Raw genomic sequence first — 21,605 nt, 5'->3', positions numbered from 1 at the left:
GTCGAGCCCACGCAGACGATGAATCTGTGTCGGCGTAGCGACAACAGTCTTGAAGCCGAGGTTTTCTCTAACACCATTTCATGTCCGTCCTTGGCCTCTGCAAGAGGACTAAAACGAATTCGTCCCGGTATCCCACCGTAATCTCGACTACGAGGGGCCTGGAACTGGCTCACAAATTAAGGGGTAAAGTAAATAAAGGCCGCGGGACCATCTGTGTGTCCATAAGTCTAGAGTGCCGACAAAGCTATGGGAATAATTTAGGCCAGTAGTCAGAGGTAGAGACGTCGCAGAGGAGAGGTTATTGTCTTTGGAAAACACAATACAGTTGCTATGGTCTGAGCAAATTCGGTAGCATACCCAGGATCTGGCAGTCCGTCCGTGGAGGGATCCAGCAAATAAGCAGCCTCGTCCACACACCAAGCCCTTAATCCGTCCCTTCATGCCTTCAGTACCATTAAGAAGGCCCCGGAATCTTCACTAATGCCTCCCGAAACTTTCTCCACGTCAGGCCCTTGGATATGTCGACATGCTTCAGCGGACTTTTGCGCCTCATATCTCTGCTCCTTAATCCGTCCCTTCATGCCTTCAGTACCATTAAGAAGGCCCCGGAATCTTCACTAATGCCTCCCGAAACTTTCTCCACGTCAGGCCCTTGGATATGTCGACATGCTTCAGCGGACTTTTGCGCCTCATATCTCTGCTTGGCGTGACATGTTCGGGGAGGACCGTGGCTAGTGACTCTTGGATATGCTTGGACATTGCCGGGTCCTCGATACTGCTAATAAACTGCCATATGAAAACAGTATCGGACTTTGGCGGGTCGGTCTTGTATTTGTCTCGGAAGACAAGGTAGAGGGAGCGGATGTCTTGTCTAGGAGCGTGGGTCGGAAGAGGGGGTTTGGTTTGTTGTTCAAGGGGATCTTCAAGCCTTCTTCTTTTAGTGCGTGCAGGCGGATGGTCATCTTCACTCGTGTCGTGTTGGTCCCGGTGTACGATTGGGGTTGGGGTTTGCTTATACGGAAGGCTCGCACAGGGGGCTGCGGGTGTCTGGGCGAGCGGGTCATTTGTTCGACCCGAGGGTGATGCTGAGTTCTGTATGGGTTCGAGATCTTGCTTATCCAGTAGCCTCATCAGGTTCTCCCCATGGGAGTGAATCTGGCCCGGAAGGTTGACATTGTCCTCGGAGAGTTGCTGCTGGGTTTGCGTTATTGCTGTAATTTGGTTTTCGAGCGCGGCGAGTTTGTGTTCGGATGCCAACGTCTTTGCTCGTGCCTGCCTCAACTCCTGTTCAAGAGACTCAACTTTCTCAAGTGCCGAACGGTACTGCTGCTGGATGGCTGTGATGTCATGAGATGTGGTAGATCGCAGCCCGTCCAGTGACTCCTGCTGAGCCACGGCTTTATCGAACAGGTCTGTGATCTTCCTTGCCACATTTTCCCTGCCCTGCCCAACCTCGTATTGGAAAGTTGAGAAGTCGGTGCGTAGAGTGCCTATGTTTCTGATCTCGACGGCGTGTTGCTCAATCTTGGACTTGACCTCAGTTACGGAAGCGGCGAGGAGGTCGTGTTTTGTCGCAGTGTCTCGTTGCAAGGACGTGATGGAGAGGTTTGTCTGCTGAACATGTCCATCCAGGGCCTTCTTGAGGCTGTCAACCTCGCGACTGCAGTGTTGGGCGCCGAGGAAGCTGGCCCACGCACCACTTAACGACTGGTGCAACCGATCGGGTTTGCTCGCCTCAAATGTATCCATTTGCGTTTGGGAAGGAGAGCTCTACTTGGGGTACGTATGGAGTGGTTTTTGAGGCAAGCACAGAGGTGAGGGGAGGAAGTTTTGGATTGATCGAACTCCCTTTCCCAGGCAAATGCTTACGTGCCTTAGTGCCTAAATAGGTACCTTGTAGGTAGGTAGGTCTCCTAAATCTCGAAGGGTGGTTGAGACTTCCCAAGTAAGGAAGGCACGATGTGCCTTACCTGGACCCGAGTGAGTGGGCAGATACCTGCCTTGTTCCAGGGCCCTCTCGAATTTTGCAAGACGGCGATGTAGTTCCCGCGGAGTTGTTGCCTGCGAACCTCTAAATCTTGAGGCTATTTCAGTTTCTTAATGCCGAATTAGGTAGGTTGTCGTAGCCTTCATCAAAAAGGAGGCAATGTCGTCAATCTGCTCTGGTGGCTTGAGCCAATGGCCCTCCAGCTCTGCGCCCGAATATTCTTTCCACTCCGTTTGGAATCCCACGTTGATAAGTACCTCTCGGGCCTGTCTTCCGAGCTCAACGTCGACAACCGCATCGTCGACACCGTGGCCGAGAAAGATGGGCATGGGAGTGAGTGATCTATCGGCACCGGGAGACAAGGCGGAATGATTCCACGTCGACAACATGTCCGCGACAAAGGCATCCGACGGGTCAATGTTCGAGGACCCTTTATCTGCTCCATTGCCATCATCCTCACACAAAAGCATCTGGATGTTGGCTGCAAAGGGTAGCCAAGTGCTAGCTCCGACGAATGCCCCCGGCAGCTTGCCGAGGTATCCTTGACACAGCATCGTCCACATGCCGATGGCGCCCCCTTGGCTGATGCCCATGATAACCACCTTCTCAGTTTCCCCGCCGAGCCTTGCGGCTTCCTGGTCTAGGATCGACTGAATGTAAGCTACCGACTGCCTGATGCCTCCCATTTGAAGGTCCGCCCTCGCCGACGTGTCCGTGAGCGAATGGGCCTCGAACCAGGCCGGCAACATCTCCTCGAATGCAGTGCTCCACAGCTCTTGAGACGACGGAAACACCCATCGCCAGCTTGGGAACCTGTCCATGAGGGGCTTCTGACCAGGCGCCATTGTCTCGGCAAGTTCTTCAGCGAATTCCGGGCCGTCGCTTCCCCGGCCGTGGAGCATGATGGCAGTGTGGGTGTGCTCCAAGCTGGGTTCGATGATGTGTACGCTGCCGAAGCGGCCGCCGGCCGGGGGGTTGTTCTTGGGGTCCATGTTGCTTGTTGGAGTGATGGCCCTTCCGGGTTGTTGAAAATGTGGAAGGGTTTCGGACCCCCACACTGATTCGGGTCACAATAAACTTCGATATTTACTCCTCGCCGAAGCTTCCCCCAGGCTCCTTCCTTCCAGTCCACTTTCCTCTCGCTAGGTATTCGCTCTCTATCCCCTTCCCACCTTCACTCCCCTTTTAGCGAGGATGATACTACCTTTGAATCCATAAATGCTGAGCATGTGGCCCGTTTCACCTTTTTCTTTTGTTTCAACGATCCATTCAGTTGCTCAGGGGACGGTAGGGGGGCATTACATGTATCGGATAAGGGATGTCGGAAAGCGGGGGAGGGGCAACTCCACCACAAAAGCACCCCCCACCCCCGCTCTCTACACTGTAACGTCCGTACCAAGGGCGAGGGATTGCCCGACCCGGGTCATAGTTTTGCCTCCATAGCCCGGCGGCAGGGCTGTAATTCAACCTCCGGATGGGCCGTTGCCAGGAACCGATCACGTTCTGAGTGGACTCGGTGGAGAGATGTTGAATGTCATCTTAAGCATGTAACAATGATCCCAATATAACCCTTTTGTTGCTGTGTACCCATTGTCTCTCAACCTCACATTACCAAGTCATCTCAACAGTGGGCTATATTCCAAATCAAGATGGCCTCAGAAGAGCAACACAGCGGCGATGCTGCTTACCGCCAGTACCTCCCGGACCTCACCACCCCCCGATTCACTACCATGCAGACGCAAGATGCTCATGAGTACGCAAAGGCATTCAAAGAGGGCGGCGTGCCACCGTGGCTCCACGGCTTGTATCTGCACTGGCAGAAGCTGTATCAGGAGCCCTTCAAGGGGATCACCAACGATGGTGAGAAGATACCCATTCACATTCAAGCCACCACTCACTCACCCCAACCCCCCGCAGGCCGCGTCCGCCCGGACCTCTTCCGCCTCCAAGACGAGGGCATGCCCATAACCGCCATCGTCTCAGCCGCCAACACCCTCCTCTCCCACCTCACCCCATCCCAACACGCCCTCCTAACCCACCACATCGACTCGCCCGAATGGCGCACCTGGTCCAACCCCGAATTCCTGCTCTCCCCCAAAGGCCTCCGCCTCGACACCCTCCCCGCCCCCACCCGCACCGCCGCCCTCGCCCTCCTCAGCGCCACCCTCTCCCCCGAAGGGTACGCCAAAGCGCTCGCCGCCATGCGCATCAACGGCTTCCTGGGCACGCTCGTGCGCGCCCCGCGCGTGCTCAACGAGCACTCCTACAACCTGGCGCTCTTCGGCACGCCCTCGGCCACGCAGCCCTGGGGGTTCTCGTTCTACGGCCACCACCTGTGTCTGAACGTGTTCCTGCACCAGACCCAGGTCGTGATCGCGCCGTGGTTTACCGGGGCGGAGCCCAACGTGGTGGATGACCCCGCCGCGGCGCATGCGGGGACGCGGATCCTGCAGGAGGAGGAGCGGTTGGGGTTGAGGCTGATGCAGGCGCTTGTGGCGAGGGATGGTGATGATGATGGGGGTGGGGGGGGGGGGTGGCGCGGAGGGCGCGGGTGTATGCTGGGCTGAGGGACGGGGCGATGCCGAGGGGGAGGTGGAATCATGATGATCAGAGGCATTTGTGCGGTGCGTATCGCGATAATCGGGTGGTGCCGTATGAGGGGGTGGTGGTCGGGGAGATGGAGGAGGGGGAGAAGGAGTTGGTGAGGGGGATTTTGAGGGAGTATTTGCTGTATTTGCCCGAGAGGGCGCGGGAGATTCGGATGGGGGAGGTGGAGCGGTGGTTTGGGGAGACGTATTTCTGTTGGATTGGGGGGTATGGGGAGGATGACGCGTTTTATTATCGCATTCAGAGCCCCGTGGTTATTGTCGAGTTTGATCACCACTCGGGCGTGTTCTTGACGAACAAGGAGCCGGCCAAGTTCCATATTCACACGCTGCTGCGGATGCCGAATGGGGGGGATTACGGTATGGCTTTGAGGCCGTTGATTCCGGGCATCGAGCAGGAGTATTTGTGGGAAGGTGAAAGGGAGTGAGTGGTTAGTAAAGGTAGGATGTGTGTATATTGGGGTATGAAAACAGTGAAATAGTGCTCCATGCTGCAATTGATGCTGAATGATATCTTCTACTTAACCCACTCGCTCTTGCTCATGGTGATAGTAGCCTGCTTCAAACCCTCCCTGCTTCATGCGCCTCCACATTTCCAGCCCCTTTTCCAATTCGACTCCCACCTCTTTAGATCCTCGGAAATGCAACCATGCATACCTTCCACTCAAAAACCTGACGCACCCCCCTTTTCTCTTTGACCTCCTCAAGTACCCCGCGGCACCGTCCCCCAGCTCCCGCCACAGACGCACTTCCTCTGCTGCGACAGCACAAAGTGATAGCCGGGCTTGCCCGTGAACAGGTCCCCCACCACCGCCGCGCAGCGCACGCAGCGGCGCCACTGCGGGCCGTTGCTGTTCCCGATGCCGGTCCACGTGCCAAAGATGGCGGTCCGGTAGCTCGCCATCCCGTTGTCCCCGTTAGGCCCGCCACCACCAGGTGGCACAACCCCTCTCGCTTCATCCCCGTTGCCGTTGCCGTTGCCGGCGCCCGCCATGCGCTTGGCCATCTCGCGACCGTCCGCCGCCGCCGCCGCCGCCGTACCCTTCGCCCCTGCCGTCGCCCCTGCCGCCGCCCCCGCCGCGGCGCGTGGCTTGGCGATCAGCTCGGTGCGCTTGAAGACGTCGACGTACTTGTGCTGGGCTTTGCGCACGGCTAGGGAGGTGGGGCGGTCGTCGAGCTCGAGCAGGGCGTAGTCGGCAAAGTAGAGCTTGGCCGGGTCGGTCTGGGCGCGGAAGGCCGGGAGGGTGGCGGTGAAGAGCTTGAGCAGGACCTCGCGGAAGCTGGGCGGCGGGTTTTGGCCGAGCAGCAGTGGGTCTGGGCCTTCTTGATGAACTGCTCGTTGTGTTGTTGCTGCTGCTGTTCCGTCATGTTGGCGGGCTGGGGCTTCACCTTGGCGGCGATGAGGCCCGAGAAGGACTTGTGGTAGGCGGTCTGGATGTCGCTGCCGAGATCGCTCAGGAGGCGCTCGAATTCCGATACTTTGACGAGGGCCGACGAGACGGTGCGCTCCATCCGCTGGTATGCTTGGGAGAGTGCTGGGTGGGGGCGAGCTGGGGCGCCGCCGCCGCCGGCCGGGTCCTGCTGCTGGAAGCGGGTTTCGTAGTACTGGGCGGCGCGGTTGCTTACCGTCTCGATGTGCTGCAGGCGGCGGCAAAGAGCTAACAAGAAGCCCCGCGTGGAGGAGCATAGGACCAGCTGCACGGCAACGTCGTTCTTGGACTCGAGGTATTTGGCTAATTCGGGAAAGCGTTTCGGGCCGCTCAGCATGGCTGTGATCTCTGGGTCGTCGAGGAGCTGGAAGAGGGAGTCCGAGAGCCAGGAGAGCAGCGAGATGCCCCATGCCGTGCATCCTGTTACCGCGTCCACCACATCCGGGTCATCGAGGGGGACTAGCTTCTCCTTCATGCCCATTGGCGAGTTGTTGGCGACCGTGATGATGTGGAAGGCATTCTTCACGCTCAGCGCAAGCATGGCAAATTTACCACCATGCGAACGCGGCTTGAAGTCGCCGTGAAAGCCGAGATGATTAATTACGCCGAGGCAATGTTGTAGGTGAGTGTTCTTGACAAGCTGTTCGTGATGGGCGGTTTCCGAGTAGTCGACGGCGATTTTCAACATGTTGACCGTCTCTTTGACCCATGCGGATGCGAAGTCTGGGAATTGTGCAAACGGCCGGGCTATTGCTAAAACATCATCACATGCAGCCTGGTTTACGGCAGTAGCTGATAAGGCGACGGTTAAGGCGACTCGGACCGTCTTTTGGTCGACTAAAGCAAGCAAGACTTAGTCTTCATTGAGATGGTGATGCAGAACCACCAGACAATCACTTACCGTTCTTGGATTCCATGTCCGAGTCCTCCATCGGATGATGTAGTCTATTCCATTTGATAGCCGAGTCCTCGCCGATCTGAACGAAGGAGCAGTTGGTGGGCGAGAAGGCCACCTGTAGACCTGATGGGGCATCAGTAAGGGAGAGAGTGTGGTAGGTAGCCTGATATGGGGATGCTCACATGGGGTGTCATTGGCGAAGTGAAATCCGACCTGGAGGGGGTGCATGATGCTGTCGGTGTTGGGCTCGTTGTAGATCTCATCCATCGTGAAGCGATTCCTGTACTGGACGGTGCCGTCACTGAAGGCGAAACAGAGTACTCTGCCAAACTGTGTTGTGGTGACGGTCACGACTACTTTGGGCAATATTATTGGCTCGAGTTTCCGCAAGCGCGTCAAGGCCTAGGACACAAGTTAGTTAGTCGGGTTTGCGATCTCGAATTGCGCGATACGTACGGGAGGCGCTGATGTTGTGCCGTTTCTCGACCCTAACTGCTCAAACGCAGGATGAAGGGCCTGGGGTTGGTCGCTAACGACCTCCCAGCGGTCGATGATGCTCTGACTCTCTTGCTGATAGGGAGAGGCATCCTGTGGGACGTATGATCGCACTGTCAAGACGACCGGGGGGTGCATGGGCTGCGACTGAGCTGTGTGGGCAGAAGGGAGAATTTCGATATGCGAGAGCTGAGGTACGGAGGCGTCTGGGGCGGATTCACTTGACCCATGCTGAACCCAGCTGGTTACGGCCACATGACTTTCTCGAAGAGACGGCCTCAGGGGCAGGCTCTGAGGCGGCACCTGTTTGTCGACTTGAGGCAGGCCCCACTGGATGCCAACCCTCACGATCCTCAGCTGTTTTGAAGAGGTTGCGAGGGCGACCAACAGACTATCTAGGGGTAAGTATTAGCCAACGGCACGATAGGCAGACGGGGAAGGGGTCGGGAAAGGCGGCGGCATTACTCTGGTCAGAACACAAGGAGGCATGTGTAATTAGATCGTCAGAAGAGGTCACGCTCTCGAGTTCAAGCGCCGTTTCTTCTGGCCGGCCGTTATTTTGTGTGAAGAAGAGTTTGAGGGCGCCATTCGTTGTGACGCATAGGAAGGCACTCTTGGACGAGTTCGGGTGCCAGGGCCTAGAAGCCGGGAAGAACTGATGTTCATATCTGTACTCTGACTGGCTTTTCGTAGCCGGACCATGGATGAGGTGAAACTATTCAAGAGGGGGTCAGAAGGGTATTATTGATAGAGAGCAGGCTGAAATCGACCTACTTGTTTGCCAGGAGCCATCCCCTGGGGCAGCCAGTAGCAGCCAACAATGGCGTGGAGGTCATCAGCAGCATCGGTTTCCCAACGGCGGGCCGGGTAAGGCTGGTTGTTGGCGATGGAGAAGCTCAGGATGGTGAGACGGCCGAGGGCGTCGACGACGGCGAGGTCGGGACTCATGGTGGGACTCCAGGCAAGGTGGACGAAGGGAGCGCTGGACGAGGCCAACGAGGTGGGGGTAGGAGGGTTTGGAACGGGAGGCGAAGCGACGGGCGAGGGGGGCGACCATGAACTTGGCTCGCTGAGGCCCCATTCGGTGGTCTTGGGATGGCTGCGGATGAAGCGAAGGTCGATGGACATGGCGTCCTTGGCGATGGTAGCAATAGTGCCCTGCCGTGACCAGGCAATTCCTTGACAACAGCCACGGGTACGCAGCTCGTCAATACGCTGCAGCAGGTTCTTGCTCGGTAAGGGGCGAGATGGTAGGCCGGCGAGGGCATCATCCATGACGGGATCCCCAAACAAGTCAACCTCGTCCAGCGCCATGGCACTACCCATACTCCCCATGCCCTCCATCCCCTCCATTCCCTCCATTCCCTCCATGCCCTCCATTCCCTCCATGCCCTGAATCCCCTGCATGCCTTCCATTCCCTCTAGCCCCTGCATGGCTCCATCAACGGTCATGGAGTCGCCCTCTAAGAGGAGGGCCATATCGTGGTTGCTCATACGGGTATGAGATTGGTGTATTTATTAATATGGCTGGTCGTGCAAGATGTCCAATAATATATTAGTAAATGGGATGGAATATTGGCCCCGAAATAGAATAATAAAAAACCGGATAATATGAGATGATGATGTGTGTTGATGATATGTGTTGATGGTGTTTTCGATGGTGTTTTTGGTGTCTGCTGTTCCGGCGTCACCGTCATGCAGCGTCGTTGTTGCAAAGAAGGAATGTTCTCTGTGCCCCCAATTTAAATGGGAAGTGAGAGTCGCTCATGATATATCTATCTGGCAACGTTGAATGATGAGCGAGTTATCAAATTTTGCACTTTATAGGTAGCCCGTGGTAGATGAGAATGTGAAGTCACAACTTCAATGGAAGCCGGGCGCATGCAATCATGAGGGCTGCTTATTACCGGGCGCTCTGAATGGGAGTGCAGCCGTCTGGAAGGGTCCTCGCGAAACCGCCTGATTGGGAACGTGCTCCCTCGCCCAGGCACAAGCCACAACCAAAGCTCAGACACATGTGGCTAGGTGCCCGGCTTGGTAAAGAATCGCACACGGCCCCACGCCAAGATCCGTTCCCGGGCAACGCGTTGCAGTGGGTCGAGCCCCATCCCTTCCTCCATGTCGGGCTGGGCCCCTGGCGCCCCTCGAGGGCACGTCATATTGTTTCGGTTCTGAAGCGGCGTTCGTCGCTGCGGCAGGACATCCTTTATTTAGGTTTATGGAGTCGCCATGGTCAAGAAGGGGTGTCACACCCTCAATTGACAAAGTGTCAAACATCCCCTAGAAGGAGAGAGAAATAAGATAAAAGGCATTGCTAGTAGGCTCCATCATCTTTGCCCATTTCCGTCTCGGGTTGTAACTTGGAAGTGGTAGCTCGGTATGTACCGAACCAGCAGCTTCAGGTTCGCCTCGGTGGTTCTACCTACCTAGATAATATGTAATATGTACCTTATAAAAATCAAATGGGCGCCTGATGGAAAATGTATATATGGCAAACGGATGTGCGTGTCTACACACAAGTGCGCTTCAAAGCCTAAGGTACAGTGATAACTAGTGGCGGATGAATGAAGGCCATCCATATGATTGCCAGCTGTGTCGCGTTAGTTTAGGGGTCGTGGACTGGTGGGGACGGGCTCTGCTGCCAATCGCTGGCATGCATTCCAGAATCCTCCCGTGCCCCTTTGGTTTGGTTTGCCAACAATCCCGGACAAAGATGGAAGGCCAACCCGCAACAATGCCCAGCCGTGAGGATAATCTGTAACCTTAACGATTGCGCAACACAACTTCCTTCAACCACCGCCTTCTCGCCTTCTTCACCCCATTCACACGCCAACCCTTCAAAACGAACCAACAATACGACGGAACCACCAATAGACTGGTATTGTTCCTACGCGATCACAAGAGAACTGAGCAAACGAACGAGAAAGGCTACGCAGCATTGCAGTCAAAAACACGCGCGTTCGCAACAGCCATGATATAACACCGCACTCTCCATTCTTTTCTTTCCGTCAGGCCTCGTTTCCACCCCGCACGGCCGGCTTTCCAACTAGTCGCGCAATTGAAGGGTTCTCGACGGCGCCTGCGCCTACGAAAGGACCAAAATTGCAGTCATGGAATCTCCACAGCAGCAGCGACCTCCTTCCTCCCCTCTCTCTTCGCCGCTCTCTGTTCTTTCGAACTCGCCCTCTCCACCCAGCCCGATCGATACTTCTAAACGGTACCCTTCACCCTCTTCCACTGCCACATCTGGAAGCACGTCACCTATAAAGGCCCCCGACATGGAAATTCAGGTGCGGACAGATGGCCCGCCGCCGAGTAAACGACGCCGGATTGCCGCCCCTGTGAAGCCACGCACCACGGCCTACATCGATCTGGAGAATTGCGGCGAGGAGGACGATGGGAATCTTCGGAGGCTCATGGTGGCTCTACAAAAGAAGAAGAAGATTGTCGTCATTGCAGGTGCCGGCATTTCCGTATCCGCAGGGAGTACGTTTCCTCTCCATTACCCTCCTCGTCCCCCCAGAATGACCCACCGGCGTGTACGCTAACACCAATTGCAGTTCCCGATTTTCGCTCCTCGACAGGCTTGTTTGCGACTCTCCGCGGGCAGCACAAACTCAAGGCGTCCGGAAAACATCTCTTCGATGCGTCAGTGTATAAACACGATTCGTCAACCGAGTCGTTCCACACCATGGTTCGCGAGCTGGCTCAAATGACGTCCGACGCGAAGCCAACACCATTTCACCACATGCTAGCGTCCATCGCCTCCGAGGGCAGACTTATGCGTATGTATAGCCAGAACATCGATACCCTCGACACCCAAATGCCGCCCTTGGCGACCACAGTTCCTCTCAACACCAAGGCGCCCTGGCCGACAACCATCCAGCTCCACGGTGGACTAGAGAACATGGTGTGCACAAAATGTGCCCACCTGGAACGGTTCAATGCATCCTTGTTCGAGGGCCCCGAGCCTCCACTGTGCGAGAAGTGCAAGGAGCAGGACGAGGTGCGGACTGCGTTTGCTGGGAAGCGGAGCCATGGAATCGGAAAGTTGCGCCCGAGGATCGTGCTATACAACGAGTACAATCCGGATGAGGAAGCCATCGGAAATGTGTCCAAGGCCGACCTGCGGAGGGTTCCCGACGCCGTTATTGTGGTCGGCACGAGTTTGAAGATTCCTGGGGTACGGAGGCTCGTCAAGGAGATGTGTCAGTTGACAAGGAGTAGAAGGGATGGAATCACAGCCTGGGTCAATCTCGACCCAGAGCCGCAAGGCGTCGATTTCAAGGACTGCTGGGATCTCGTCGTACGCGGGAAGTGCGACGATATCGCAGAGCTCGTCAATCTGCCACGCTGGGATCAGCAGGATATTGGAGACCGCGAGAGCTACATGGTCACCGGTGACGAGGCGAAGGAGAAGCGGTGCACCGACGGCCTGAATCGCGATAGGATCGACGTTCTTCTCGAGCGCAAGAGGCTGAGAAGAGCGGATGATGATGGCATTGTCTCCTCACAAGAGGCGCAGACACCTGCAGACCGAAAATCCAAACTCCTCGAGCACGGCGGCATGCCCACCCCGAGCGCGAGCCCACGCGTTCGCAGCCCTCTCCCCACTGTCAAGCCGGTGACCAAGGGGAAATCGAAGCAGGGCACCCTCCCGTTCGGCAAAGGGGGCGTTTCGACGAGCACTCAACCAAAATCTGCTGCCCCCAAGCGGAAGCCCCGTCAACCCAAGAAGGAAGCGACAAGACCGAAAAACAGGCTCGACCAAACCTTCCGTGCCACCAAGGTCGCCGCGGCAGTACCGCTCAAAGACGTCAAAACCCCTCAAAAACGACCTACCTCAGACCCGGACTCGTCAGATCTGTCCTCCCCCATCGACCTGCCAGCCGACTTCCTCAGCCTCCCTTCGTTGCGTCCCAAGAACAAGGTCATCAAATCCGCCCCGCTCACCGTTCTCACCGGTCCCCCGAACACCGATAAGGGCGGTGCGGTTCGCCGGGCCGGAGCGGAGAAGCCCGGGAGCGGGGAGGAGAACATGTCGAGCAGCCCCCCGACCACGCCCGCCGACGAGACCAACCCCGCGTCCCTGGGCACCATCTCGCCTACCTCGAAGCCGAGGAGCATGAGCCATCTCATCGATTAGCTGGCTACGGGGTGCTGTGCCGTGTGAGCGGGGTGGGGTGTTTTGGTGAGGGAAATGGGTTTTTGGGGAAGGGGGGGGGGGGGGGGGGGGGGGGGGGGCGGTGGTGTTGCTTTGTTTGCTGTGGTACAGCAACTGGATGGAGTCACTGGTGAATTGGAGGGCATAATTACGATGGCTTTACTGGTGATGGGTCCCATGGGAGGAGGGTTCTTTGCTCGGCTGGGCTCCTCGGCTCGGAAAGGAGCATAGCAAGTCGGCTGAAAGAAGCCGTTTGTGGTGGTTCGATTCCATTTGATCGGCCGGGATGTTGCCGAATAGTCGGGCGGGTTTTAGAGCACACCATCACCCTAGAGGAGAAGTGGGTGGTTCTGGTTTTAAAACATATGGTATGCCTCGTCGGCGATACCAGACCCGGTTTAGAAGCCGGGGTAATTGCAACTGGGCGGAGCGGATAACCCTCCGTCGAGGCTCCTATGCTCGAGAATATAGATTCGAACAACCCTTTAGTTAGGGCTGGATAAACTTGCTTTTGAAAATGTCCCCTTCTGTCTCTGGTGACTCTAAGACAGCTAACTAGATAAAACGATCCAGACATACTTCGTATAATCGCATGTATTATTATTCTTGACAGGATCCAGCAGACACTGCTCTACACGATAGCCATGTGTTGCCTATTTCCATCGTTGTAGTATATAACTAAGTAGCATGCTCGACTAGAACATGACTGAATGGCTTCTCTGACAGGAAGGGAGAAAACACCTGACCACCGCCACTGACCAAAGCAACCCCGAGGCAAAAGCAGACAGAAGAAGCACCGACGACGGTCATTTTGTTCTAATAAACACCCCCCAGTCGTACGCTAAACAGGAAGTGATAGTATAGACAGATCCCAAGCAACGCTAATATAATGCACATGGTTCCCTTTTTCTTTTCTCCGTGCCGCGCCGCCGCCCATCACATCCCGCACGCAAAGGAATTCAATAAACATCACCGCTGCTCAAGCCCCAAACCCAGAGTCCCAAATGGGAGGAATGCCATGGCTCTCCCATCTCCCCATCGCCCGCCATGACTGATGCAAACTCCCGGGTATGTACTTTATTCGCAAAAGTTAAGGGACATCAAATCAACAAGAAAAAAAAGACAAGTAAGTCACCGCCCTGTCGCCCTCTTTCTTTCAGCTCCGTTGCGCCAAGCCCATGCATGATGTGTGTGTATAATATAAAGGGGAAAAGGGAGGCCAACGCGAATTGGGAAAATGATAAATGCCGTCGCGCTCCGGCAAAGGAAATCAAACGCCTTCAAAGCTCAGCAGCCCCTAGTAAGGGCTATGTCGGGCTGGCGGGCTCCGGCTCTGCCACAACGAGTTCCGGACAGGGACGTTCCTATTTTCCGAGCGGCGGTGTCGTTGGAAGTTGAGACGGTCGCCGTCCTCATAGTAGTTGCGGCGCTTGGGCTCCTCCCGGCGGTCGTCCCGCCTGTCATCGCGCCTTTCCTCGCGCCGCTCCTCGCGCCGGTCGTCGCGGTAGGGGTCTCGAGCACGGCGGTCCTCGCGGTCACTCGCGATCTCGCCATCCTCTAGGTCCGGGTTCCTCGCGCGCCTGACCTCGTTGACCCGGTCTTCCTCCCGCTTCGTCTTGTCCTTTTCTAGGAGATCGCCAAACATCTTCTGGAGCCGCTTGCCGGAGACCTTCACGTCGCCGATGGGCCAAATCGAGGACAAGAACTCCCTGTAAACATGTTAGCATTTTGTTGACAAGGATTCGATAGCCGGCCAGGCGCGGCGTTACTTACCAGAACTGGGGTTCCAGACTGTCAAGGTCGGTCCCATCTGCCCGCAGGCCCTTCAGGAAACTTCCAAACGCACGGATCTCCTCCCCCAGGATCTTGGCCCGTTCCTTCGCAGCCGGGAACCGCTCCTTAGAGTACATGATGCGCTCCATGTTTGGCTTGAGAGGTCGGAGGACGGACCAGACAAGTTGCGTGTTATCCGAGTTGTCAATCTCGTCATCGCGCAGCCTTGCAAGCTCCTGGAATCGCTCAACCGCCTTTTGTCTCTCGCGCTTGTATCTCTCCATCGTCTCCGGGTCCATCTTCGGCTTCTCCTTCTCCTTGGTCTTCTTCTCGTGCCTGTTGTCGGCTTCGACCCTCCGATGCTTAGAGTTGCGGTCATCGTAGTCATCGTTGTACTTCCGCTTGTCCGGCCGTGGCGTGCCGCGGTCGTTGGCGTTACTGTAAGACCGGTTGTGATCGCGATCACGGTGTTGGCTCGGCTTCTTGGACATGGGCGGAGCCGGGGAGGCAGAGACAGAGCTGCCCTCGCCGCGACGAACCCCGTTCGTCAAAAGCTTCTTGCTGCGGTGATGATTTTCGACCGCTTTCTTTGCGTTCGCATCGTTCGAGTATTTGGCCATGAGGACAGACAGGAGATACTCCGATCGCCGGACAAGATGAACAGCACCTGGAGATTGAATGCCCCTATCGTCGGTCTTGCGGCGTTCCTCTTTCTTGTCCACTCGGTGCTCTTCCAGGAAGAACTTTTCGTGCATCTGGAGCTCAGGATCATCTCTGATCTGGGTCCAGGCGCCAAAGCCATACTTGTCGATACCCAAAAGGAGCATGCCGTCTTCGCGCGCCCCCCATTCGCATGAGTACTGGGCCGACTTGCTGGCATCTGGAAGTCTGAACGTCATGGCGTCGCCGTGTTCTTCAAGCACGCGGCGCAAGAGTTTGAGCTGAGGTGGCCGTTCGACGACGGTTTCGGCGTTGACTTTGCGAACCTCCCCGAAATCGACCAAAACGGCTTTCTTGTCCTTTTTTGCCAGAGGTTTTCCTGCCTTCTCCTCCTCCTCGCGCAGTTTCTCGGCATTAGAATCCACAGCTTGTTTGCTCAGAGCGGAAAGATCCTCAATAATCGACTTGAGGAAGTCGTGGTCCCGATCGCTCAGACGAGCATCGTGAACGATTTCCTCCTCGCGGTCGTCAAAGAAGCCGTAACGGAAGAAGGCGCGGATGAGATTGCGCGTCTCTTTCTCATTGAGGGGACGGCGTGGGTCCGAGAGCAACGCCCGTTGCTCCTCGAGCTCATCCAGCTCCTGCTTCTCGCGTTGTCTTTTCTTCGCGAGACGCTCAGCCCGGTCTGTTTCGATACTCTTCTTAGAGCCTTTGAGCGCAGCCTTGCGAGGGGCGTTCTCTTCCATGGCCTTGGCGAGGTACTCGTCATGCTTCTTTTTCTCCTCTCCTGCCTTGATGGCAGCAAGCTCTTCGGCAGGGATGATCTGGTCCCAGTCAAGAGCCAAGTCGTCAACTTTGACATCAGTAACTTGCATCCAGTTGTCCCAGTCGATACCGCCACTGCTGAGATTGATTTTATCGTCAACATCCGTCTTTGTGACCTCAGCATTTTCGAGTATCGCATCGATGTCGAGCTGCTCGAGCTTCTCCTGGTTGCCGGATTGCTCGAATAGGTTCTGAGAACGCATCTTGAGAATCATGGAGATATCCTCGGCCGTCTTTGCCTCGTCGATATTCACACCCTTCTCCTTGAACTGCTCACGGAAGGCCTTGCCCTCGTCCGTGACGCCGGCTTGGATCGTGAGGTACTCGAGGAAAAGCTTGTTGCGCGCACGATTAACAACTTCTTCCTCGATGGTTTGCTTAGCAACCAGCCGATAGACGTTGACAGGCCTTTTCTGCCCGATCCGATGCGCTCGTGCCATTGCCTGCAAATCGGCCTGGGGGTTCCAGTCAGAATCGTAGATGATGACGGTGTCAGCGGTCATCAGGTTGATACCCAGGCCACCAGCCCTCGTCGACAGTAAGAAGCAAAAGTCTTCACTCTCGTCGGCGTTGAAATGGTTAATGGCCATGCGGCGAGGCCCGGCGGGGATCGTGCCGTCCAGTCGTTGGAACTGATAACCGCGTACTCGAAGATAGTCGCCCAAGATGTCGAGCATCTTAACCATCTGGCTGAAGATCAGGACGCGGTGGCCGTCCTTCCTTAGCTTGGCAAGAAGCTGGTCCAGGAGCATCATCTTGCCGCTGCTCGTGATGAGGCCCTTGATCTGGTCTTCCCGACGAGAGCTCCCAGCAAGCACCCGCTCTTCGGCGCCCTGGAACATGTACGGGTGGTTGCTGACCTTCTTCAGCTCCATCATGATATTGAGCAAGGATTGTTTGTGACCGTTGCTCGCATCACGGAGGGCAGAATAGTTCCGAGTGAGGATGTTCTTGTAGTACTCTAACTGGACGTCGGAGAGTTCGACACGAATGATCTTTTCGGTTTTGGGCGGTAGGTCCGACTCGACTGTCTCCTTGGTCCGGCGCAAGATGAAAGGTGCAATGGACGTATGCAGCTCCCGGAGCTTCTCCTGGGTCTTCTTGCGCTTGGCCTCGCTCTGTTGTTCGTCGGCGACCTCCTTGTTATCGGCAGTCGAGAGCAACTCCAGCTCCTCGTCAATCAAAACCTTTCCGGGGTTGAGAAAATCCAGGAGGGCGGACAACTCCGCAAGGTTGTTCTGAATTGGGGTGCCGGTGATGAGGACCCTACAAGGGACGCCGAAGCCGTTGAGCTTGTGGTACAACTGCGACTCGCGATTCTTCAGGCGATGGGCTTCATCGACGGCGAGAACCTGCCACTTGATACCCTTCAGGTTCTCGGCATCGGCAAGAATATAGTCGTACGAGGTAACCAGAACATTAAACTTGGTCTTCTTGGGGTTACCATCCACAAAGAGCTCGTGCTGTCGGATGTTGGCGCGGGCGGCCTCGGGTCCGAGATAGACAACGTAGTTAATATCCGGAGCCCAGTGGTTGAAGGTATCGCACCACGCTGGGATGACACTGAGAGGTGCGACAACAAGGAAAGGTCCCTCTTGACCACGATCATTGCGGAGCCAGCTGAGGAATGAGACGGTCTGGACTGTCTTGCCGAGCCCCATCTCGTCGGCAAGGATGACGTTGTTTCCGCGTGTCCAGTTGAGCGCAAGGAAGTTGAGCCCCTTCAGCTGGAACTCGCGGAGTTCGCCATTGGTAACATAAGATGGCTGTTGCTCCAGTTTGGTCATCCTCGAGCGGGTATCGAGGTTCGCCTGTTTCCGATCCGATTGCCAGGAGCGCGACGACCGATCCAAGAACTGGTCAATCTTGTCTTGGGCATGGCTACTAATCATGGTGGCATCTTCCCATGTGCAGTCATCATACTGAAGACCTTTCCACTTGACGAGATACTCGAGGTCATCCTCTCCGTCGCGGACGGCGACGATGCGTTCGATCTTGGTGAAGTCTTCCAAGGCTTCTTCTTCGCGCTCTCTGTCCAACGACCATTGCTCGCGCTGCTCGGGACTAATCTCGTCACCTCCGAACTTCAGATCGAGCTCGTATTCTACCATCTTTTTATAATAGTTCTCGAGGCGGCGGAAGCCGCGGAATCCGGCGACGGTCTCGGTGCTCTCCCAGGTGTTGTGGAGATGAGACTTGCCCTGCCATTTGATGTAGAATTCGAAGTCGTGCCGAGTAGCGTCGGGTGTGAGCTCGATGCCTTCCTTGGGGCGATGGCGGAGAATCTTCTCGATGTATGGCGAGTTGTCCTCCACGTCTACGGCCCAATAGCCGGGTGTAGCCTCATCCTCTCCCTCGTTGTCATCCACGTCGCTTTCTTGGTAAGCGCCGGCCGAGACCTGAGCGGCACGGCGGTTAGACCACCGCTTCTCGGCAAACGGTTGCAACTCTTGCTGTCGCCGAGCCTTTTTCCGGAACATGCGGGCTTTCGCGCCGCCGTATGTGTCGGAGTCTGAATCGTCCGCAGAGGCCTGGCGGGCCGGCGTGCCTCGCTTAGAAGCTGTTACGCCAAGAATGTTAGCTATAGTCGGTGAGGCGGGGCATGTTTGGATTGATGGTCCGACATACCAGGCAGGGAGCGGTCAAGACGGCGGCGTTTATTCGCCGCTTTTCGTGGTGCAGGAGTGACATCGGAATCGGAGCCTTCCTCTTCGTCTTCCGAATCAACCTATTTATCATCGTTAGCACGGGGTTCGCGACCGCCTTACTTTGAGCAACACTCACAACTTTGCGACGTTGTGAAGGACGTGACTATTTTAGCGGGTTGTTAGCTGCCGAGGACAACGGCGGTGGGAGGGCATCATCATACACTGCGCCTCAAGCCATACAACTCTGGATTCTCCCGCATGTAATCGTCTTCTATTGTTTGGCCGGCTTTCCGTTTGGCGGCGGCGCGTGCCGAAGCCGACTCGGCCTGATCAGACTCGGCCTGATCAGAAACATCGTTGCTCTGTACCGATGCCGGGCTGCCCGCGGTATCGAAATCTCCATCACCGGGGCCATCATTATCGCTAGAGCCGGACTGCTCGTCTTGCTCCTCGGGAGTGAATGCTTGGCCCTCGTCCGCCGAGCCGGCAGCATCGTCCGAATCCGGGGATTCGGCGTCAACCTCGGCGGGCTGTGTATCCGACAAGTCGCTTTCACTTCGGGCGGTGTCGGCTAGGTGTGTGCTATATTCGTCCGCTGAAGGGGAGGCGTGCCCGTTCACCGGACCGGGTTCTGGTGATGTTGACATGACGATCTTCGGAGCTTGAGCTGCCTGCTGCAAGACGACGATGTCAGCAAGAATTCTCGCACAGTTGGGGGGCCTCAATCGGGGGCTCTGGGTAGAGCCCGCTCCGGCGATCCATAATCGACAAACGACAGTAGAACACAAGCCACGGACACGATTCAATGATGCTTGTCGCATCCGGCGCGTGTAAGTGATGAAGACGAGGCTGTGAGTGATGGCGGAGAGCGATTGCGGCCTTTAGCGGCCTTGGGCGCGGAACGGACTAGCTGGATGGCATCGGGGACATCGCGGGCATCGGTTTCCATCGAAATTCGAGTGTCCGACGTCGCCAGGAGGCAGCAAGGGGGTATTCTTGATGGGCGTGTGCCAGGATCGATGGCGGATTTCGATGGACAAGACGCGGCGGGTCACGACGTGGTTGAGGGTGCAAGGAACATCGAGTGCAAGACTTACAGGTAATCAACAACACCTCCAGGCAGCAGACTCTAGGTCCGACTCGTTCAAAGTCTACCGTGATTGAGGTTGTGGTGGGGTTGGAGAGAGCTGGAGACCCCAGTGCGGTTTAGTGATGATGGTGTAGCGGAAATTCGCAGTGGTGGTCGGTCGGAGGAGAAAGAATGGAAAATGGTGAATCGGAGCCAGGCGCGGGTGGCCTGTGCTAGGCCTGTTAAAGACCCCACTTAAGAGGCGCGGATTGGCTCCAACAGCTTTCTCGGTGAGGCTGACAGCTGGCTTGCTGGTCGAGCCAAGCCTTTCAGCTGCAACGAGAAGCGTTTCTGAGGCTGGGCAACCTCACAAAGCTGCCTGTCTAAAGGTGCCTGAACACTCAGCTAACTAATCTGTAGTTTTGTCTGTTCGGGCTCTTTGTTAGTAAAAGTGTTGGAGAACAGTAAAGGAGGGTTTTCTATTACTCGAGACCTTTTCACTTTGAGTCAGAAATGCCCGTAAATTTCAGATACTACACTGCAGATTACCTAGTTCGGTACTTATGTTGGTATGGGCTCTTTTCTTGCGGCCAATGTGGCGGAGGAACCTCTCGCGCCGCCCGGTCAGCGCTGCACACCACAAAACCGGCACGAGGTTGCTTCCTGAAAGTTAAGATATCTGAAGGTAGGGATGCGTAAAGGAAAGCCAGCCTTGCCGTGTAGAGAAGAAAGAAACGAGCATTAGGTTCATAAAGAGCTTGCATTGATGATTCCGCGTGATCATGGCTGCCAGTGTATCACACTTCTGCCGTTTGTTAACCAACGAGCTGACACACCACGCTTGGACTCCTAACATCAACAGTTCGTCATCTTATCTCAATCCTTTACTTAGTTTCTGGAACCATAAGTACTCTGCGGCAGAGTAAAAATCACCCAGCTTTCGAGAGCACAGCTCTAACAATAACTAATCATTGTTCACACTTCGTGCTCGGAGTTTTTTCAGCATTTTTAGCAATTCAAGTTCACCGCATGCAAATAGGTAGGTAGTTAACCGGTCGTTGTCTCAGCCGCAACACTCGAGTATAAAGCAAACCTAAATAAATCTTAAAGCCGAGGCATTTATATTTTGACAGTTTTTGGTTCCTTTTCTAGGAGGTAAATATCAAACATTTACTTCTGGTCCACATTTGAGGTTAGAGCGTTGCTTTGAATCCCGGAGTGAACCTCGAGGGAACCTCCTGGTCGCGTTGGCCTGAAGCTGTTGACCTATCAACCGCGGCGCATTCGGGCTGACGGACCCGGGGGTTCCAATCCACCAATGATGCACCACTTATTTGGATGCAGCCTCCGACTTGGGCTGTATCACTGAAGGATCTCCCTGCGTCCAGACAATACGCAACACCAGCTTCTTGATCCTCCATACACCCGAATCATCCTTGATGAGGTCGACCGAGTACTCCCCGCCGGTAGTGTACTTGGGGCCAGTCGGATCCCTGCCCATGCCAGGAGGACAGTGCTGCGCGGTCGAAACCGCAGTGAGAGTGGCAATGTCGGCGCCGTCCTTCAAGTTCACACGAACCGTGGTAGTGTTGTGTGTGGTATCCATGGGACCAACTAGCTCGAAGAGGTTCTTGCGGATATCGGAGAGACCAGACATCACTATCTTGTTGTCGTTGTGGATTTCAAAGGATACGTCTTCCCCGGCCCACGCCGAGTTGAAGAGCTCAGTGTCGTTGTGGTCACAGCCGATGGTGGTCCGGTACAAGGCGTCGGCGATAGCATCGCGCTCGCTGAGAGAGGGGAGGTAATGAGGATACATGTCCGACATGTTGACCGTGAATATCGCTGAATATTATCTAACTAGTTCTACCTGCTTGAAGAGTACTGGTACCATCTCTCTTATAGCAAAGCGACGGATCATCAAGGGCAAGACTCAAGCAAAGCTTGGCGCGGAATTGTCGGTTTTTGGTTACACAAGTATCCGGTTGGCTCTGTAACTCGACCGTATCGCCGCAAAGGCCGGCCCGTAGCGCCAGGTGGGGCGCGGCAG

General features: G+C 55.8%; 6 protein-coding genes across 6 annotated transcripts; 2 read left to right on the top strand and 4 right to left on the bottom strand.

Moving 5' to 3' along the window:
- Positions 1 to 286: 286 nt before the first annotated feature.
- B0H64DRAFT_429052 (uncharacterized protein) lies at positions 287 to 3,437 on the bottom strand. Its single transcript, XM_062805877.1, has 4 exons — positions 2,245 to 3,437; positions 1,971 to 2,084; positions 1,870 to 1,881; positions 287 to 1,770 (listed from the first exon to the last, which is right to left on the bottom strand). The coding sequence occupies exons 1-4, from the start codon at positions 2,977 to 2,979 to the stop codon at positions 595 to 597; spliced, it is 2,037 nt and encodes a 678-aa protein (XP_062664641.1). The 5' UTR covers positions 2,980 to 3,437; the 3' UTR covers positions 287 to 594.
- On the top strand, positions 3,438 to 5,126 carry B0H64DRAFT_471097 (uncharacterized protein). Its single transcript, XM_062807859.1, has 3 exons — positions 3,438 to 3,847; positions 3,905 to 4,479; positions 4,599 to 5,126. The coding sequence occupies exons 1-3, from the start codon at positions 3,637 to 3,639 to the stop codon at positions 5,019 to 5,021; spliced, it is 1,209 nt and encodes a 402-aa protein (XP_062664640.1). The 5' UTR covers positions 3,438 to 3,636; the 3' UTR covers positions 5,022 to 5,126.
- Positions 5,127 to 9,307, bottom strand: B0H64DRAFT_471096 (mediator complex subunit 16-domain-containing protein). The gene is made up of 7 exons (XM_062807858.1): positions 8,191 to 9,307; positions 7,882 to 8,131; positions 7,378 to 7,811; positions 7,104 to 7,323; positions 6,925 to 7,044; positions 5,927 to 6,860; positions 5,127 to 5,873 (listed from the first exon to the last, which is right to left on the bottom strand). The coding sequence occupies exons 1-7, from the start codon at positions 8,908 to 8,910 to the stop codon at positions 5,297 to 5,299; spliced, it is 3,255 nt and encodes a 1,084-aa protein (XP_062664639.1). The 5' UTR covers positions 8,911 to 9,307; the 3' UTR covers positions 5,127 to 5,296.
- A 1,387-nt stretch (positions 9,308 to 10,694) lies between these two features.
- B0H64DRAFT_414747 (DHS-like NAD/FAD-binding domain-containing protein) lies at positions 10,695 to 12,562 on the top strand (the record flags this gene model as incomplete). Its single annotated transcript, XM_062805056.1, has 2 exons — positions 10,695 to 10,902; positions 10,977 to 12,562. The coding sequence occupies 2 exons, from the start codon at positions 10,695 to 10,697 to the stop codon at positions 12,560 to 12,562; spliced, it is 1,794 nt and encodes a 597-aa protein (XP_062664638.1).
- A 1,315-nt stretch (positions 12,563 to 13,877) lies between these two features.
- On the bottom strand, positions 13,878 to 19,133 carry B0H64DRAFT_313655 (P-loop containing nucleoside triphosphate hydrolase protein; the record flags this gene model as incomplete). Its single annotated transcript, XM_062800169.1, has 5 exons — positions 13,878 to 14,289; positions 14,354 to 18,398; positions 18,467 to 18,566; positions 18,623 to 18,649; positions 18,708 to 19,133. 5 exons carry the CDS (start codon positions 19,131 to 19,133, stop codon positions 13,878 to 13,880), a joined length of 5,010 nt encoding a protein of 1,669 aa, XP_062664637.1.
- A 1,531-nt stretch (positions 19,134 to 20,664) lies between these two features.
- B0H64DRAFT_382665 (uncharacterized protein) lies at positions 20,665 to 21,507 on the bottom strand. The gene has a single exon (XM_062802892.1). The coding sequence runs from the start codon at positions 21,381 to 21,383 to the stop codon at positions 20,886 to 20,888; it is 498 nt and encodes a 165-aa protein (XP_062664636.1). The 5' UTR covers positions 21,384 to 21,507; the 3' UTR covers positions 20,665 to 20,885.
- Between the last annotated feature and the right edge of the window lie 98 nt (positions 21,508 to 21,605).

This window comes from Chaetomium fimeti (genome assembly GCF_033439085.1).
Source record: "Chaetomium fimeti strain CBS 168.71 chromosome Unknown B0H64scaffold_1, whole genome shotgun sequence".
Lineage (NCBI taxonomy): Eukaryota > Fungi > Ascomycota > Sordariomycetes > Sordariales > Chaetomiaceae > Chaetomium > Chaetomium fimeti.
This window is presented reverse-complemented; position numbering and strand designations above follow the sequence as displayed.

Bases quoted from the DNA above. Each gene is read 5' to 3' on its own strand.
- B0H64DRAFT_429052 (XM_062805877.1), bottom strand. From the start codon at position 2,979: ATGGACCCCAAGAACAACCCCCCGGCCGGCGGCCGCTTCGGCAGCGTA. The intron at 2,085-2,244 runs GTACTTATCAAC...AAACTGAAATAG, and splicing joins TCGGAAGACAGGCCCGAGAG to CCTCAAGATTTAGAGGTTCG.
- B0H64DRAFT_471096 (XM_062807858.1), bottom strand. From the start codon at position 8,910: ATGAGCAACCACGATATGGCCCTCCTCTTAGAGGGCGACTCCATGACC. The intron at 6,861-6,924 runs GTAAGTGATTGT...TGCTTGCTTTAG, and splicing joins GGACATGGAATCCAAGAACG to TCGACCAAAAGACGGTCCGA. The intron at 5,874-5,926 runs GTTCATCAAGAA...CCCGCCGCCCAG, and splicing joins CAGCAACAACACAACGAGCA to CTTCCGCGAGGTCCTGCTCA.
- B0H64DRAFT_471097 (XM_062807859.1), top strand. From the start codon at position 3,637: ATGGCCTCAGAAGAGCAACACAGCGGCGATGCTGCTTACCGCCAGTAC. The intron at 3,848-3,904 runs GTGAGAAGATAC...AACCCCCCGCAG, and splicing joins CAAGGGGATCACCAACGATG to GCCGCGTCCGCCCGGACCTC. The intron at 4,480-4,598 runs GTGGCGAGGGAT...CATGATGATCAG, and splicing joins TGAGGCTGATGCAGGCGCTT to AGGCATTTGTGCGGTGCGTA.
- B0H64DRAFT_382665 (XM_062802892.1), bottom strand. From the start codon at position 21,383: ATGTCGGACATGTATCCTCATTACCTCCCCTCTCTCAGCGAGCGCGAT.